The 15578-nt window shown below is 42.0% G+C and overlaps 1 protein-coding gene across 1 annotated transcript in view; it reads right to left on the minus strand.

Annotated features, from left to right (window-relative positions):
* Positions 1-15578, minus strand: part of ITGA2 (integrin subunit alpha 2) — a 73531-nt gene that overhangs the window by 1275 nt on the left and 56678 nt on the right. Inside the window, exons 23-29 of the mRNA XM_083356548.1 lie at positions 14858-14941; positions 14144-14246; positions 13707-13817; positions 12654-12758; positions 11680-11793; positions 10846-10935; positions 825-941 (exon numbers count right to left, since the gene is read on the minus strand). Of these exons, the coding sequence (XP_083212674.1) occupies positions 825-941; positions 10846-10935; positions 11680-11793; positions 12654-12758; positions 13707-13817; positions 14144-14246; positions 14858-14941 (724 nt within the window). The remainder of the gene's footprint in view (positions 1-824; positions 942-10845; positions 10936-11679; positions 11794-12653; positions 12759-13706; positions 13818-14143; positions 14247-14857; positions 14942-15578) is intronic.

Raw genomic sequence — 15578 nt, forward strand, 5'->3', positions numbered from 1 at the left:
GTAGTGGTCCCTATTTTTCTACTTGCATTTTTTATGTACTTTCGAACTGCTAGGTTGGCAGAAGCTGGGACGAGTAACAGGCGCTTACTCTATTACGCGGCACTCGGGATTCGACCCGCCAAACTGCCGACCTTCAGACCTTCAGATGTGCATTTAATAGATGAAAAATCAGCAGACCTTCAAAACATTTTTTTAGTGAGAGGAGTTCTAAATTCAAATCGACTCACTTCTGAGCATGAGCTACAAAATGATGTGCCTTGTGGCAATGATTTTACATACCATGGAAGAATGTGACTTCATTAATTGGGTATATGTCAGAATTGCTTAAGAGATTTGTATCTCGAATTCAAACATTCTCTGACATTTTTAATTCTCACCACTTAAAGGTAGTTTTGAAAACTCAAAATACTTATTTCAGTAGGACACTTTACTCAAAGCTTTTACATGGTTGTTAGTAAAGTTGGACAAGGTAATATTACTCAGTGTGGGAGGCCACATGGATGGGATGGGATGGGATGGAAAGCGTGTGTGTGTGTGTCTTTGTATCACACTCACTGTAGAACTTCCCTTTATCAGATTTTTTTCCTTAAAGGCAGCATTTGGAAGGGGAGTTCATTCATTTTCTTCTTTTCTTAAACTTATTGTTATACTTACATTCAAAAGTGCCATCAATTTGTGCTACCAACATTGAAAATTGTAATATGTGAGAATGCTATGGACAGCTCTGGGGGACTCAGATTGCTCGATCTTTAAGTAATTCTTTCAATTATACAGGAAGAAATATTTCATTTAATTAACTTTTACACTTCTAAGCTTTTACTTACTTTCCATAAAACAGCAATAAGAATTATTAGCAAGAGAAGACCTATAAGGACACTTGCTATCACAATTCCAATGGGTACTTCTTCTTTCTCATCAGGTTTGATTATTGTAATTGGAATCTAAAAAGAAATAAATGTAGTTATTTCGAAGATGAAAGTGGTCCTTTTCATAAAAAATGATAACGTCCATTTTGCACATACTCTTTAAATATTAGCTAACAGCGCAATGTTAATTATTGTGGTCATATTAAACTGCAGAGGAATGAACAAATCCACTAATTTCTTATTTCAATATTCAGATACATTTTCATTCTAGAGTTAGGAATTCCAGAATTGTATTACATTTTGCACATGCAAAATTCCGTTTAAAGGATATGTTAAAGGCTCATTCTGTTTCTTTTTTTAAGAAATGAAATAGCATATTTTCAAGATCATTACCTAAAACGAACATGAAACATCTTATTTGGTGGAATTAATATTACAACATTCTTGTAAGTAGCTCTGAGCAATTGAGAGGAATACCACATTTACTTCTAAATACATTTTTTTTTAAAATGAAATGAAAGGTCTGTCTTTCTCTTGCACAGCCAGGAGAAACTTCTGCAGCACCTGTGTGAGTGTGGAAAAAGACACAGCTCCTGTAACTATTTGAACACATGCCTTTGTCTGTGTCTCTATATTCTGAAGCATCTCTCAAACAATTTCCTCATTCTAATTTTTAAACATTTCTTTGAAATTTCTTGGAAAATGTTGCAAAAATACGCCAATAGATTTTGATAATTTAGATTCCACTTTTAACAAACATACTCACTCAAATCCTCCAAATGTCAAGTGGAATTTAGGCAAAGGCAGATTATGTAAACATTCCTAGGGTGTGCATTGCTTAGAGTTAAATTTGTGAATCAATATATGTCTGTCCTTATTTGTAGAAACACAGAGAAAAGAAATTGAACAGAATTCTGCAGCACTCCCTCTATTTCAGTTCAATTTTTCAGATAGTTATTCTTCCCAAAAGACAAAATATCTGAACTAAGCATGGCATGGGGAACATAGAATTTGTCCTCTTTCATTTCCTTCCTTCTCCAAAAGCTGATTTTTTTTCCATAAATGAAGCTGATTATAACTACAAGTTTAAAAATGATATGTTGGCTCAGAAATGCTCTCTAGAGTAGGTATGTATTCCTATGACTTGCTTATGTAGTACTGTGTCATGGGATCAGCCCAGGTGCCACAGTCTTCTGAGCAGAGCCAACTGCAGCTTTTTATTTTGTTTTTATTATACAGGCTTTTTATTTTGTTTTTATTATACAGGCTTTTTATTTTGAAAAGACTGATATAGAAAGTCAAAAAAGTTTGGAAGAAATAATATAATCAAAGCTGGGCCCCAAGCACAACCAGAATACAACAAGAGTGGGACTTCTCTATAAAAACACATGTCTGTTATCTGTCAGACCTGCCAGCAAGCTGCCAACTGCAAAAGGCGAAGCTAAGCACATTGATTTGTGCTTCTTAGATTGTAAGCCACCCTGAGTCTTCGGAGAAGGGCGGGATATAAATGGGATTTAAAAAAAAAAGCTTTTATAACTCCCCAGCTCATCAAAACATTTCCAGAAGAACACAGAACACAGGAATAAGGAAAACTACAAAAAAAATAAAAGGCCACAACTGTTATGTATGCAGGCACCTGCATAGCAACAGCCACAAGGGGGCGTTGGCCTGGACAGTTTCGGCGGGAAACCTAGGGCCAACCCCATTGGCTGTTAGCTTACCTGGCCAGGTATATAAGGAGGCCAGGTAGCCCTCATTCCCCAGTTCACTTCCCCCTTCCAATAAAGAGCTGAACTCACACACCGGCTGGCGTCTCTCCCTTGCATCGGACCCACTACACAATAACAACCTTCGACAGGAGAGCAAATGGTAGAGAACAAGAAACAACTCTCCACATGGGAAGAAAGGACTAGAATAATTTAACAGAAATTAATTTCATCTGAAAATAGGGATCAATGACAAAGCAAGTTCATGAGCTGCAGGAACAAGAATTGCAAGTAGGTCACCAGGAGCCTGGGTATAAATATAGCCATTCTTGTTAGAAATTGGGTTGTAAACCAAGCTATTTAGGCCATTAATTACATTTTTTCCCCTTAAGCATTGCTGCTACTGCTGCTGCACAAGAACACAAAGCTGAAAATTGATCACTAAATGATGCAGCAGCAAATGACAGCAGAAGAATTCCAGCTAGCCAACTTCTAGATTTCCCTGCTTTAAATTACTGTCCCCAGAGAAACTGAGTACAAATCCCACTGGTGATGGGAACAGTTTCATTAATTGGTGGAATTTTTAATCCTGTTTTATTAGGCGACCTCTTAAAAAGAATCGTCCCCCAAAACAAGTAAGAAAACTGTAGATAGTTTAAGGGAAAGAACAAGCCTTAAAGAAAAGTCCAAAAGAAGGTCTCACTCTGAAGCAGACCATTAAAGTAACTACAATGCCGAGTCCAAAGTAAAATCAATTAGATACTTCCCATGAGTATTTTGTGAATATCTACCATCAGGAAATCTGAATTATTGTACCAATTAATCTAGCTATTTCTCACTGGATACATTCCAGTGTTATGTGAAAGAGGACTTCCTGCCCATTATCTGCAACAATCAATAATAATCATAATAGAAAAATATGAAGGAAATACACTGTAGCACAAATCTAGCATATTGGATATTTTATACGATCTGCTACATGTAACATCACTAATCTCCACAGGAGGGCGCCGGTTTATATATTTTATGGAAAGATATAGGCTCAGATTCCAAATAAGATACAGGAGTAAATTTAATTAAATAAAGTGAATTTTTGTTTGTCAGCAAAGGTATTCAGAACAGTAAAACAGGTTTGTTTTTAAAACAAGATTATATGCAGTTATTTTCTTCTGATCTTCTATACAATTACTTTTAATGCTAAACAGGAAGTTGAAAATGACTTTCCCCCCCTTTTTTCTACAATCTCCTATATATCTTTGGCCAGATCTGCTCCAAAAGCAAGGGTGCTTTTTTCCTGACCTAGAGGGTGTGAGGTGTAGTAATCTCTTATTTTAGAATTTTTCTGTTATTATGCAATATTATTAATGCTCTCTACATGGGGCTGCCCTTGAGGACCACTCGGAGGCTTCAGCTGGTGCAGAATGCAGCCGCGCGAGTTGTGATGGGGGTTTCCCGATACTCCCATGTAACACCTCTACTCCGCGAGCTGCATTGGCTCCCGGTTGCCCTCCGGGTGAGATTCAAGGTGCTGGTGATGACCTATAAAGCCCTAAATGGCTTGGGTCCGGGTTATCTGAGGGAACACCTGCTGCCGGCATCAAGCTCCCTTCGTCCAGTGCACTCCCACAGGGAGGGTCTTCTCAGGGTACCGCCGGTAAGAGACTGCTGGCGGACAACACCCAGGGATAGGGCCTTCTCAGTGGGTGTGCCTGCCCTTTGGAACCAGCTGCCAGTGGAGCTTAGGACTGCCCCCGACCTCCGTTCGTTCCGCTGGGACCTGAAGACCTGGCTCTTCAAGCTCTCTGGCCCAGGCTGAGAATTTTAATTTTAATTTTAACTGGGGTTTTATTTGTTCACGGACGGATATAATTTTTTTAAATCTGTTTTTAACTTTTGTATTTTTTGTTTTAACCACCCTGTAAACCGCCCTGAGTCCTTCGGGAAAGGGCGGTATATAAATATAATAAAACAAATAAATATAATAAATAAGTAAATTATTCTTCCAGGTGCTTTAATGTAATATCCATCCAATATTAATGCTCAACTGGGTATTTTTAATTTATTTTCTGCTTATTGTTGGTTATGCTTCTATATCACTGCCTATTGTTTTTACTTTAATTTAAATGTCACATTTTGATTTCATTACAAGTGACCATAGGACTTTTAGGTAAACTTGACTTAAAAGAGACGGTAAATAGTTTATATAAGCTAGCCAAAATGAAAAGTTTCTAGCTTTTTGTTGAATCTTATGAGAGAATGATGGACAAATCAGATAGCAAATTAGATAAATGTTTTTACTGTTATAAATGAACTCACCAGGTGTCCTTTTCTTTAATATCAAACAGCAAGCAGAAAAAAGTTTAGGTGATGCCTCCCTTCAGTTCATGTGATTTCATGGGCACAGCCACACACAGTACTTGCTTAGTGACCGTTTTTCAGTGAACATTTGAAGTTTCAACTGTGCTGAACAAAGACTTAGACAGTCCTTAAAATTGGGGCTGTTGCAGCTTTTCTGTGGTCATCTGACCACAATTCAGGCACTTGGCAACCAGCATGCAATTACAGTGGTTGCAGCATCTTGCTAGCAAGTCATTTGTGATCTTCACCACTAGCTTCCATCAAGCAAAGTCAGTGGGGAAATTGGCGCAGGAATGACATCATACTTCATGACCATTCTGATTTGCTTAATGACTGCAACTGGAACTGATACTGGAAGTTCGCACTATCTCGTAATTTTTCATTTAGCGCCAGAGTTTATGTTTATGTTTGTTTATGTTTATTGGCCTCGGCGGTTCACAAGGAATTTAAAATAACAATACACATTACAAAAGATTAAGAACAATTAAAATAATTAAATTTAGTCCTTGAATAAAAATAAAAGCCATATTAAACTCCAATTAAAACCCAATTATGTAAAGTTACAATTAAAATTCTCAGTCCTGGCCGGAAAGCTCAAAGAGCCAGGTCTTCAGGTCCCGGCAGAATGAACGAAGATCAAGGGCAGTCTTAAGCTCTATGGGCAGCTGGTTCCAAAGGGCAGGCGCACCCACAGAGAAGGCCCTCCCCCTGGGTGTTACCCGCCGGCAATCTATTGCCGGTGGTACCCTGAGAAGGCCCTCCCTGTGGGAGCGCACAGGACGAAGCGAGCTTGATGCCGGCAGCAGGTGTTCCCTCAAATATCCCGGACCCAAGCCATTTAGGGCTTTATAGGTCATCACCAGCACCTTGAATCTCACCCGGAGGGCAACCGGAAGCCAATGCAGCTCGCGGAGCAGAGGTGCTACATGGAAGTATTGGGAAACCCCCATCACAACTCGCGCGGCTGCATTCTGCACCAGCTGAAGCCTCCGGGTGGTCCTCAAGGGCAGCCCCATGTAGAGAGCGTTGCAGTAGTCCAACCGGGAGGTCATGAGCGCATGAGTGACTGTGCGTAGGGCATCTTGGTCCAGATAGGGCCGCAACTGGCGCACCAGGCGAACCTGGGCAAAGCCGCCCTTGGTCACGGCTCCTATATGATCTTCAAAACTGAGCTGCGAATCCAGGAGGACACCCAAGTTGCGAGCCCTATCGATGGGGGGTAACACCTCACCCCCCATCCTTAAAGGTGGAATAGACTGGTTAACCCGAGATGCCGGTACGCACAGCCACTCAGTCTTGGCAGGATTGAGACGAAGCCTGTTTCTCCCTATCCAGACCCGGACCGCCTCCAGGCAACGCGACATCACGGTGAGGGCATCACTGGGTTGGTTCGGGGTGGAGAAAAAAAGTTGGGTATCATCAGCGTACTGATGATACCCCACCCCGAAACCACGAATGATCTCGCCCAGTGGCTTCATATAGATGTTGAACAGGAGGGGAGAGAGAACCGACCCCTGAGGAACTCCACAAACGAGAGACCTCGGGGCGGATCTCTGCCCTCCCGTCAACACCGACTGCGAGCGGCCCAGGAGATAGGAGGAGAACCACTGCAAAACAGTGCCTCCCACTCCCAACACCCTGAGACGTCGCAGTAGGATACCATGGTCGATGGTATCAAAAGCCGCTGAGAGATCTAATAGGAATAGGACAGAGGAACAACCCCTGTCCCGAGCCCGCCAGAGATCATTCACCAGCGCGACCAATGCCGTCTCCATGCTGTACCAGGGCCTGAAACCCGATTGGTATGGGTCAAGGTAATCAGTTTCCTCCAGGAACAGAGGAAGCTGATGCGCCACCACACTCTCAACAACCTTCGCCAAAAAGCGAAGGTTGGAGACCGGATGATAATTATTTAAAATCGCTGGGTCTAGGGCAGGCTTCTTGAGAAGGGGCCTCACCACTGCCTCCTTCAAAGCGGCGGAGAAAACACCCTCACTCAAAGAGGCAGATATTACTGCCTGGAACCAGCTTCGTGTCTCCTCCCGAGCTGCATAAATCAGCCAGGAGGGACACGGGTCCAATAAACAGGTGGTGGAGCTCAGCCTCCCCATAATCCTGTCCACATCATCAGGGGAAACAGGATCGAACTCAGCCCAGATAACATGCTCAAGACTGTCTGATTCCTCCACGTCAGACTCTGCCCAGTCAGAGTCCAAACCGGCCCGGATTTGAGCGATTTTGTCCGTCAGATGATGACTAAACTCCTCGGCCCGACCCTGCAAGGGCTCCTCCCTCACCTCCTGATTAAGAAGGGAGCAAGTCACCCTAAACAGGGCAGCCGGGCGATTATCTGCGGACGCGATGAGGGCAGCGAAGTAGTTAGCCCTCGCTGTCCTCATCGCTGCAAGATAAGACCTTACAAAGGTCCTTAACTGCAATCGGTCAAATTCAGAACGGCTGGATTTCCAACCGCTCTCTAGACCCCGTCTCCGATGCTTCATCTCCCGGAGCTCCGCAGAGAATCATGGAGCCCAGCAGGATCTGTGCTGGGTCAGGGGTCGCAAGGGTACAACACAGTCGAGTGCCTCGGCAGCCGCCCTTTGCCAGGCATCCACCAAGGCATCAACTGGGCTGTGAGCAAGGGCGATGGGTATAGACCCAAGTGCCATCTGGAACCGTTCTGGGTCCATTAGGCACCTGGGGTGGAACCACCTGGTCGGTTCCGCAGCCCAGCGGCGGGAGGTGGCATAACGGAAGACCAGCCGCAGGAGGTGATGATCGGACCATGACAGGGGAACAATAGTTGGTGAACCCCCTCCCAAATCATCCAGCCACTGTCCAGACAGGAACACCAGGTCAAGAGTGTGACCCCCCCATATGAGTCGGGCCCTGAATTACTTGGGTCAGGTCCATGGCCGTCATGGAAGCCATGAACTCAGGAGGTGAGAGAGGAGCCCTTGCAGGGGCGGGCCGAGGAGTTTAGTCATCATCTGACGGACAAAATCGCTCAGATCCGAGCCGGTTTGGACTCTAACTGGGCAGAGTCTGACATGGAGGAATCGGATGGTCTTGAGCATGTTATCTGGACTGAGTTCGATCCTGTTTCCCCTGATGATGTGGACAGGATTATGGGGAGGCTGAGTTCCACCACCTGTTTATTGGACCCGTGCCCTTCTTGACTAATTTATGCGGCTCGAGAGGAGACACGAAGCTGGTTCCAGGCAGTAATATCTGTCTCTTTGAGTGAGGGTGTCTTCCCCGCCGCTTTGAAGGAGGTGGTGGTGAGGCCCCTTCTCAAGAAGCCTGCCCTGGACCCAGCGATTTTAAACAACTATCGTCCTGTCTCCAACCTTCGCTTCCTGGCGAAGGTTGTTGAGAGCGTGGTGGCGCATCAGCTTCCTCTGTTCCTGGAGAAAACTGATTATCTGGACCAGTACCAATCGGGTTTCAGGCCCTGGTACAGCATGGAAATGCATTGGTCGTGCTGGTGAATGATCTCTGGCGGGCTCAGGACAGGGGTTGTTCCTCTGTCCTAGTCCTATTAGATCTCTTAGTGGCTTTTGATACCATCGACCGTGGTATCCTATTGCGGCGTCTCAGGGGGTTGGGAGTGGGAGGCACTGTATTGCAGTGGTTCTCCTCTATTCTCCTGGGCCGCTCGCAATCAGTGTTGATGGGAGGGCAGAGTTCTGCCCCGAGGCCTCTTGTTTGTGGAGTTCCTCAGGGGTCAGTTCTCTCTCCCTCCTGTTCAACATCTACATGAAGCCGCTGGGTGAGATCATTCATGGTTTCGGGGTGGGGTATCATCAGTACGCTGCAGTACGCTGATGATACCCAACTTTTTTTCTCCACCCCGAACCAACCCAGTGATGCCCTCACCGTGATGTCCCGTTGCCTGGAGGCGGTCCGGGTCTGGATGGGGAGAAACAGGCTTTGTCTCAATCCTGCCAAGACTGAGTGGCTGTGCATACCGGCATCTCGGACTAACCAGTCCATTCCACCTTTAATGATGGGGGGGTGAGGTGTTACCCCCTGTCGATAGGGTTCGCAACTTGGGCGTCCTCCTGGAGTCACGGCTGTTTTGAAGACCATATAGGAGCCGTGACCAGGGGGGCCTTTGGCCAGGTTCGCCTGGTGCGCCAGTTGCGGCCCTACCTGGACCGAGATGCCCTATGCACAGTCACTTATGCGCTCGTGACCTCCCGATTGGACTACTGCAACGCTCTCTAGATGGGGCTTCCCTTGAGGACTACTCGGAGGCTTCAGCTGGTGCAGAATGCAGCTGCGCGGGTTGTGATGGGGGTTTCCCGATACTCCCATGTAACACCTCTACTCTGCGAGCTGCATTGGCTTCCGGTTGCCCTCCGGGTGAGATTCAATGTGCTGGTGATGACCTATAAAGTCCTAAATGGCTTGGCTCCGGGATATTTGAGGGAACACCTGCTTCTGGCATCAAGCTCCCTTCGTCCTGTGCGCTCCCACAGGGAGGGTCTCTTCAGGGTACCGCCGGTAAAAGATTGCCGGCGGACAATACCCAGGGGGAGGGCCTTCTCTGTGGGTGCGCCGGCCCTTTGGAACCAGCTGCCTGCAGAGCTTAGGACTGCCCCCTGACCTTCGTTCATTCCGCCGGGACCTGAAGACCTGGCTCTTCGAGCTTTCTGGCCTAGACTGAGAGTATTAACTGGGGTTTTAATTGTATTTTTAATTGTAACTGGGTTATATTTCAACGTTAGTGTAATTATTTTAATTGTTTTTAATTTTTGTAAGTTGTTGCATTGTTTTAAAAAACATTGTGAACCGCTCTGAGTCCTACGGGAGAAGGGCGATATATAAGTTTAATAAATAAATAAATAAATAAACTCCTGAGCTAACTCAGAGTTCCCAGTCCCTATTACAGTTGTTAACTGAGGACAGCTTGTTAAATAGTATGTCAATGCTTGCTTTCAGGATGTCTTTAGGTGCCCGGTTTAGTAATAGCTTTAGCTTCCTATTACTCTTATCCAAGTATTAACCAGGACTAATAACCCTGTTTAGCTTGATCTTGTTCGTCACTCACTAAATATTACATGGCCAGATACTTTACCAAACAGAGGTTCTCCTGCAATGAACAGGGCAAGGAGACATCTACAGGAAGAAATAATCCTAAATATGTTTCCAGAAATATATATTAGATTAGAATTGAATTCAGTTTCTTGCTATAGCTCTGTCTTTTTAATTGCTAGATTATTGAAAAGAGATGACTTTCTTCCTTTCCTAAATTTCATAACCCCAATTTGATTAGTCTAGGGGCAGTTATAGGAGTGTAATCAACATTTATCAGAAATATGCAACAATTTCAGCATATAAAACCTTTTAAACCTTTTGTCAGCCAGATTTGTCCTCATTAAAATTGCTTAAATCTTGAGTACCTTTAAAACTCTCAAAATAACTTTGAACTTCTGGAGAGGAAATTTTCAGAGAAGGCGCTAAGTTTCTAAAATTATATTTTAGAATTATATTTGTGGTGGTGGAGGGAAAAGCACTTAAACATTTACTTTATTTTTCTTTATATAATTTTTATTTTCTAATTTTTTTTATTTAAGTACTTTTTAAGTACTTCCTTTTTTAGTCTTTTAGTTCATACAGGGTTTTGTCTTTTTAATTGTAACTTTTAATAAAATTACTATAAAAAGAAAGAAAACGTCTGAACAATTTCGAAACCATGGATGCAAAGTATAGGGCTAAAAGGACAGATTCATACAAACACAGAAAAGCATTTCAGTGAAACCCTCCCTGTACCAGCAGGAAGTAGTTTCACCTAAGGAGAGCCTGGGATTAAGATGTCTAGATGATTCTTTGCTGCAGTCTTTTAGCATTAAAGCTTCAAAAAGAAATTTAACAGAGTAACTCTAGAAACATAAAGTCACACTCACAGATAAAGTGCTTTCTCCTGTTATGAACAACTCAGAATCTTGGGCGTCAATTTCGGCACTTGCAGATAATTCTATTTTCTGGAAGGCTGACTGCAACAGAAAAATACATCTTTATATACAGTACTTTAAGGTAAAAGTAAAGGTTCCCCCGAACATGCGTGCTAGTCGTTTCCGACTCTAGGGGCCGGTGTTCATCTCTGTTTCAAAGCCAAAGAGCCAGCGCTTGTCCGAGGATGTCTCCGTGGTCATGTGGCTGGCATGACTAGATGCCAAAGGCGCACGGAACTCTGTTACCTTCCCACCGTAGTGGTCCCTATTTTTTTACTTGCATTTTTACATGCTTTCGAACTGCTAGGTTGGCAGAAGCTGGGATGAGTAACAGGCGCTCAACTCTGTTACGCGGCACTCGGGATTTGACCCGCCAAACTGCTGACCTTCTGATCGACAAACTCAGCGTCCTAACCCACTGAGCCACCGCGTCCCTTTTTATACAGTACTTTACATCTTACATTTTTAAAAAATTACATTTCATCAAATATATAAATTATTTAAGGTAGGGGTGTCCAACCTTGTCAACTTTAAGACTTGTGGACCTCAACTCCCAGAATTCCCGAGGCTCGGAAAATTTAAGTCCACAAGTCTTAATATTGTCAAGGTTGGACACCCCTGATTTAAGGTTTCAAGTCCATTTAAAACTGTTTGTCATTTTTAGAGCACCTTCTTGCTCACAACTATCTTCTGTCGTTTTAATGGAAGATTGTTGGCTTTACATTTTGTGTTATTTTCTTAAATATCCAAAGGCTGGTAACAGAATAAAATCCATATATTACTTACAGTTGCAAATGTCCCATTCCAGATTCTAGTAGAAATATTAACATAATTTTCAGGTTTCAGGGATATATCGTTTAGCATGCACGTGATTGTATCACATCTGACATTCTTGCAGTTCTTTTAGACAAGAAAACATGAGCATTTGTTGATTAGTTCTTTACTATTTTAAAATATAATATAAAAAATCATGTACTTCACATTTCTCTTCACCCAACCTCAGATTTTATTTAGGGCCTTCTTTTTCTTATTTCATTTCATTTCATTTATTGGATTTTTATACCGCCCTTCTCCCGGAGGACTCAGGGCGGTAAACAGGGCATATAAATAGGATTACAAAAGTTAAAAAAAGATTAAATAAATTGCCCAGTTAAAACAATCAATGTAAAAACGCATAAAAACCCTGACATTCCCCCATCAGGCCAGGCCAGCTTGTTCAAACAGATGGGTCTTTAACCCGCGACGGAAGGAGCGGAGATCCGGTGCCATCCGGAGCTCCACCGGCAGTTGGTTCCATAAAGCCGGGGCGCCCACAGAGAAGGCCCTCCCCCTGGGGGCCACCAGCCAACATTCTCTGACCGGAGGCACCCTGAGGAGGCCCTCTCTGTGGGAACGCACAGGGCGGAGGGGAGTCGACGCCGGCAGCAGGTGGTCTCCGAGGTATTCCGGACCCATGCCATGTAAGGACTTGAAAACCATCACTATGTGTATAGCTGTGTTTAGACTGCTGCCATCAGATTTTTCCCATTTTTTGGCTTAAATCCCAAAATCTTGAAATTCAGGTAATCCACCTTCCTGTTGAGGTGCACATGAGACAATTTTAGCAAGCCCCATTAGAGCCTTCTCGCAGAGAAAAAGTGTTAGCTGGGAGCCATAACAAAAGAGGAACCTCTACTTTGTTGGTTATGATTTCCCATCGCTACTCTAGAGCAGTTCATAAGAACTTATTCCTTGATATTGCAGCTATGCATTTAACTCACCAATTCTTTCAAATCTTTGAAGTTTTCTTTCTGAAATGATGCAGCATAGCCTTGTGATCCAATTTTATGTGGATTGATGAGTCCATGACAGTTGATGTCACTGCCCTATAAAGAGAATGTAATAATATAAAATGCACATGAAATATTCAGTTTAATATTCAGTTTAATGTCCCCTGCTATTGTTCAGTGGAATAGCCTTAGTATATGTAATAAATATAGAAACAGCTAGACAAACACTGGGGATATATTAAATTTTGGTATTCTGTAGAAAGATGAGAAGAACAAGCAATCCAGAGAAGATTTCTACAATTTCAAGAAACAGGACTAGGGTTTATTATAGCCAAAATTTCCTATAGATTCTGCTTTTGTTCCTTTTAAATGAAGGTCTATTCTGCATTACTGTTCCTTTGTTCCCCTTTTTAAATGTTATTGGCTCTACAAGTATACTTTTGCATTTGATTTCAGATTACAGTATGTGCACAACTGCAAAATCAATGTAATTTTATATATAAAGTCAACATGGTCTAGTTAAGCATCAAACTAAGAATCTGAGATCTGAAGATAAAAGATTAGTAAATTTATTCCATTTATTTGAAAAAGAATTGAACTGCCCACCATAGTGTACAAGAGCTACTTTTGTCACAAATGCTGGTATACATGGCCCAGGATAATGTTGCAGAATCCAATCTGGGTCAGTCACTAGTAGAAGAGTTTTAGTCTTCTAAGTTGTTGGATGAGAAGAAGTCCATTCAAAAGCTCATAAGACTAAACCTATGTTCCCAGTGACCGACTGAGATAGTAATATTGATTCATCTCTAGATGTTCACAAAAGCTGGAGAGGAGTAACAATCCATTGAAGGAACTCTTACACAGTGCAGTCTTATGCATTTTATGCCATACTGAGTATATACAAAATTGCACCATTAATCAGGTATATAGATCAGCTCTTGACAGGTTTAAATTTGTCTCACCATTATCAGTGCAGTTTCTGTATAAGTTAGCTTTGTATTATCTTTGTTATTGTCTTATACTTAAAACAGAACATTGTTTCACCTGACTGGTGTGCACTGCAGTCACATACATCAAAGGGTTATTTTCTTTAGTTTGATTAGGAATATGAATTTTTAACGTTGCCATATTGATTGGAGTGCTTCCTCTTGTGACCTGAAAAGCAAGAGGGATTAATACAGGGTTTAATTTTAATAGTAAATGGCCTATGTTATAAGAATAATTTTCTCTTAATTAATGTTAGAAAGGAAGACAGGCTGGAACTTTTACAACAATGAAATGGACGTATACTTTGAAATTTTCAGATTGTGGGCCACTCTATTAGCTGTGGTAGCTAATTTCATGTGATTTTTATCTCCAAATCAAAAGAGGTAGGTTTTATCACTATGCTAAACCAAAAGCAAGACGTATTTTAGTTTACCATGATTTATGAACAGATTACTGTCTATATATTTAAAAGATACTTGAAAATGTTTACAGACCTTAACTGTAAAATTAAATACAGGTCCAATTTCATCAAAATTATTCACCATGGTGTAAACGTTATGATTTGAATATACTTCATAGTAGTCCATACTGGTAAACCTGGGGAGAAATAAATCAATAGCTATTTCTATTATTGTGAATGTCTGGACATTTGTAAAGAAGGTTTGGAATGACCTGTGTCTCTGTGAGAATGTCAACAACTGACAGACACTGTCTGTTCCAGCAGCTTATCTGAAATTCTTCTCCCACTTCTCTACATCCCTTTTTTCCTGGATCCTTTGAACGCTAGAAATACACCTCTGTCTTTACATATGCAGGTATTTTTTTGCTTTGGAGGATGAGCCACAAGGTTATGGCCCCAAAATTCATCCTGGGTTAGAATCTATTTTTTCCCCTTGATCCTAGGGCACTGCCTGGACAAGTCCTTCCAGTTTTCTTGGCAAGAAGTGGTTGGCTATTGCCTCCTTCTTGGGGTTGAAAGAGACTGGCTTTTTGCCTAAGATGGGACTAGAACTCTTGATCTGGTTTCTATCTTGATGCCTTAACCACTATACCAAAATATCTAGGACAATATATCTCAACCTTGGCAATTTTAAGCTGTGTGGACTTCAACTCCCAGCATTCCCCAGCCAGCACAGAATATAATACATCACAGAATAGCTAGGGTATATTACGCCAATAGAATTAGCAGAAGGCCAATTTGGAATTACCTCATTAAGTGAAATTCTGCATCATAACGAAGTGGAAGTGTTAGGTTCACCTGATTGTTTGTATAATCTTCTTCATTACTTGCACTGTTCAATAAAGGATGAAATATATTTGAAAATATTTACAAAGTTATAATCTCCAAATGTATAAATTCTATCAGGAGGCTCAAAGGAAATTTGACTAAGAACAGTTCAGAGATGGAAGGAAGTCACAAATTGAACATCAGAGTGGGTGCAATGTATGTCCATCTGGATGGTTTTTATACTATTCACCCTAAATTTTTCCAGTCTAAGGAACTGACAATAAGCAGCTTTGTTTTTCTCCAGCTCTAGTGGATATGCTCTACAGTGTATCTTCAGACAGCAAGTTATGATAAAGCAAGTTCTTTTTAGAATAAGCAAAATCTCCATACTGAAATGTACATGAGCTCTTAAAGGTGGCCAGACAACTAAAGTTTTTTTGAAAACTTCAAGATTATGTTTATGTTTATTGGACATTATACCGCCCTTCTCGCGTAGGACTCAGGGCGGTTCACAAGGTATTTAAAATAACAATACAAATTACAAAAGTTAAGAACAATTAAAATAATTAAATTTTGTCCTTGAATAAAATAAAACCCCTGTTAAACTCCAATTAAAACCCAATTAAAATAAAATTACAATTAAAATTCTCAGTCCTGGCCAGAAAGCTCAAAGAGCCAGGTCTTCAGGTCCCAGCGGAATG

Source organism: Vipera ursinii (assembly GCF_947247035.1).
Source record: "Vipera ursinii genome assembly, chromosome: 2".
In the NCBI taxonomy this organism is placed as follows: Eukaryota; Metazoa; Chordata; class Lepidosauria; order Squamata; family Viperidae; genus Vipera; species Vipera ursinii.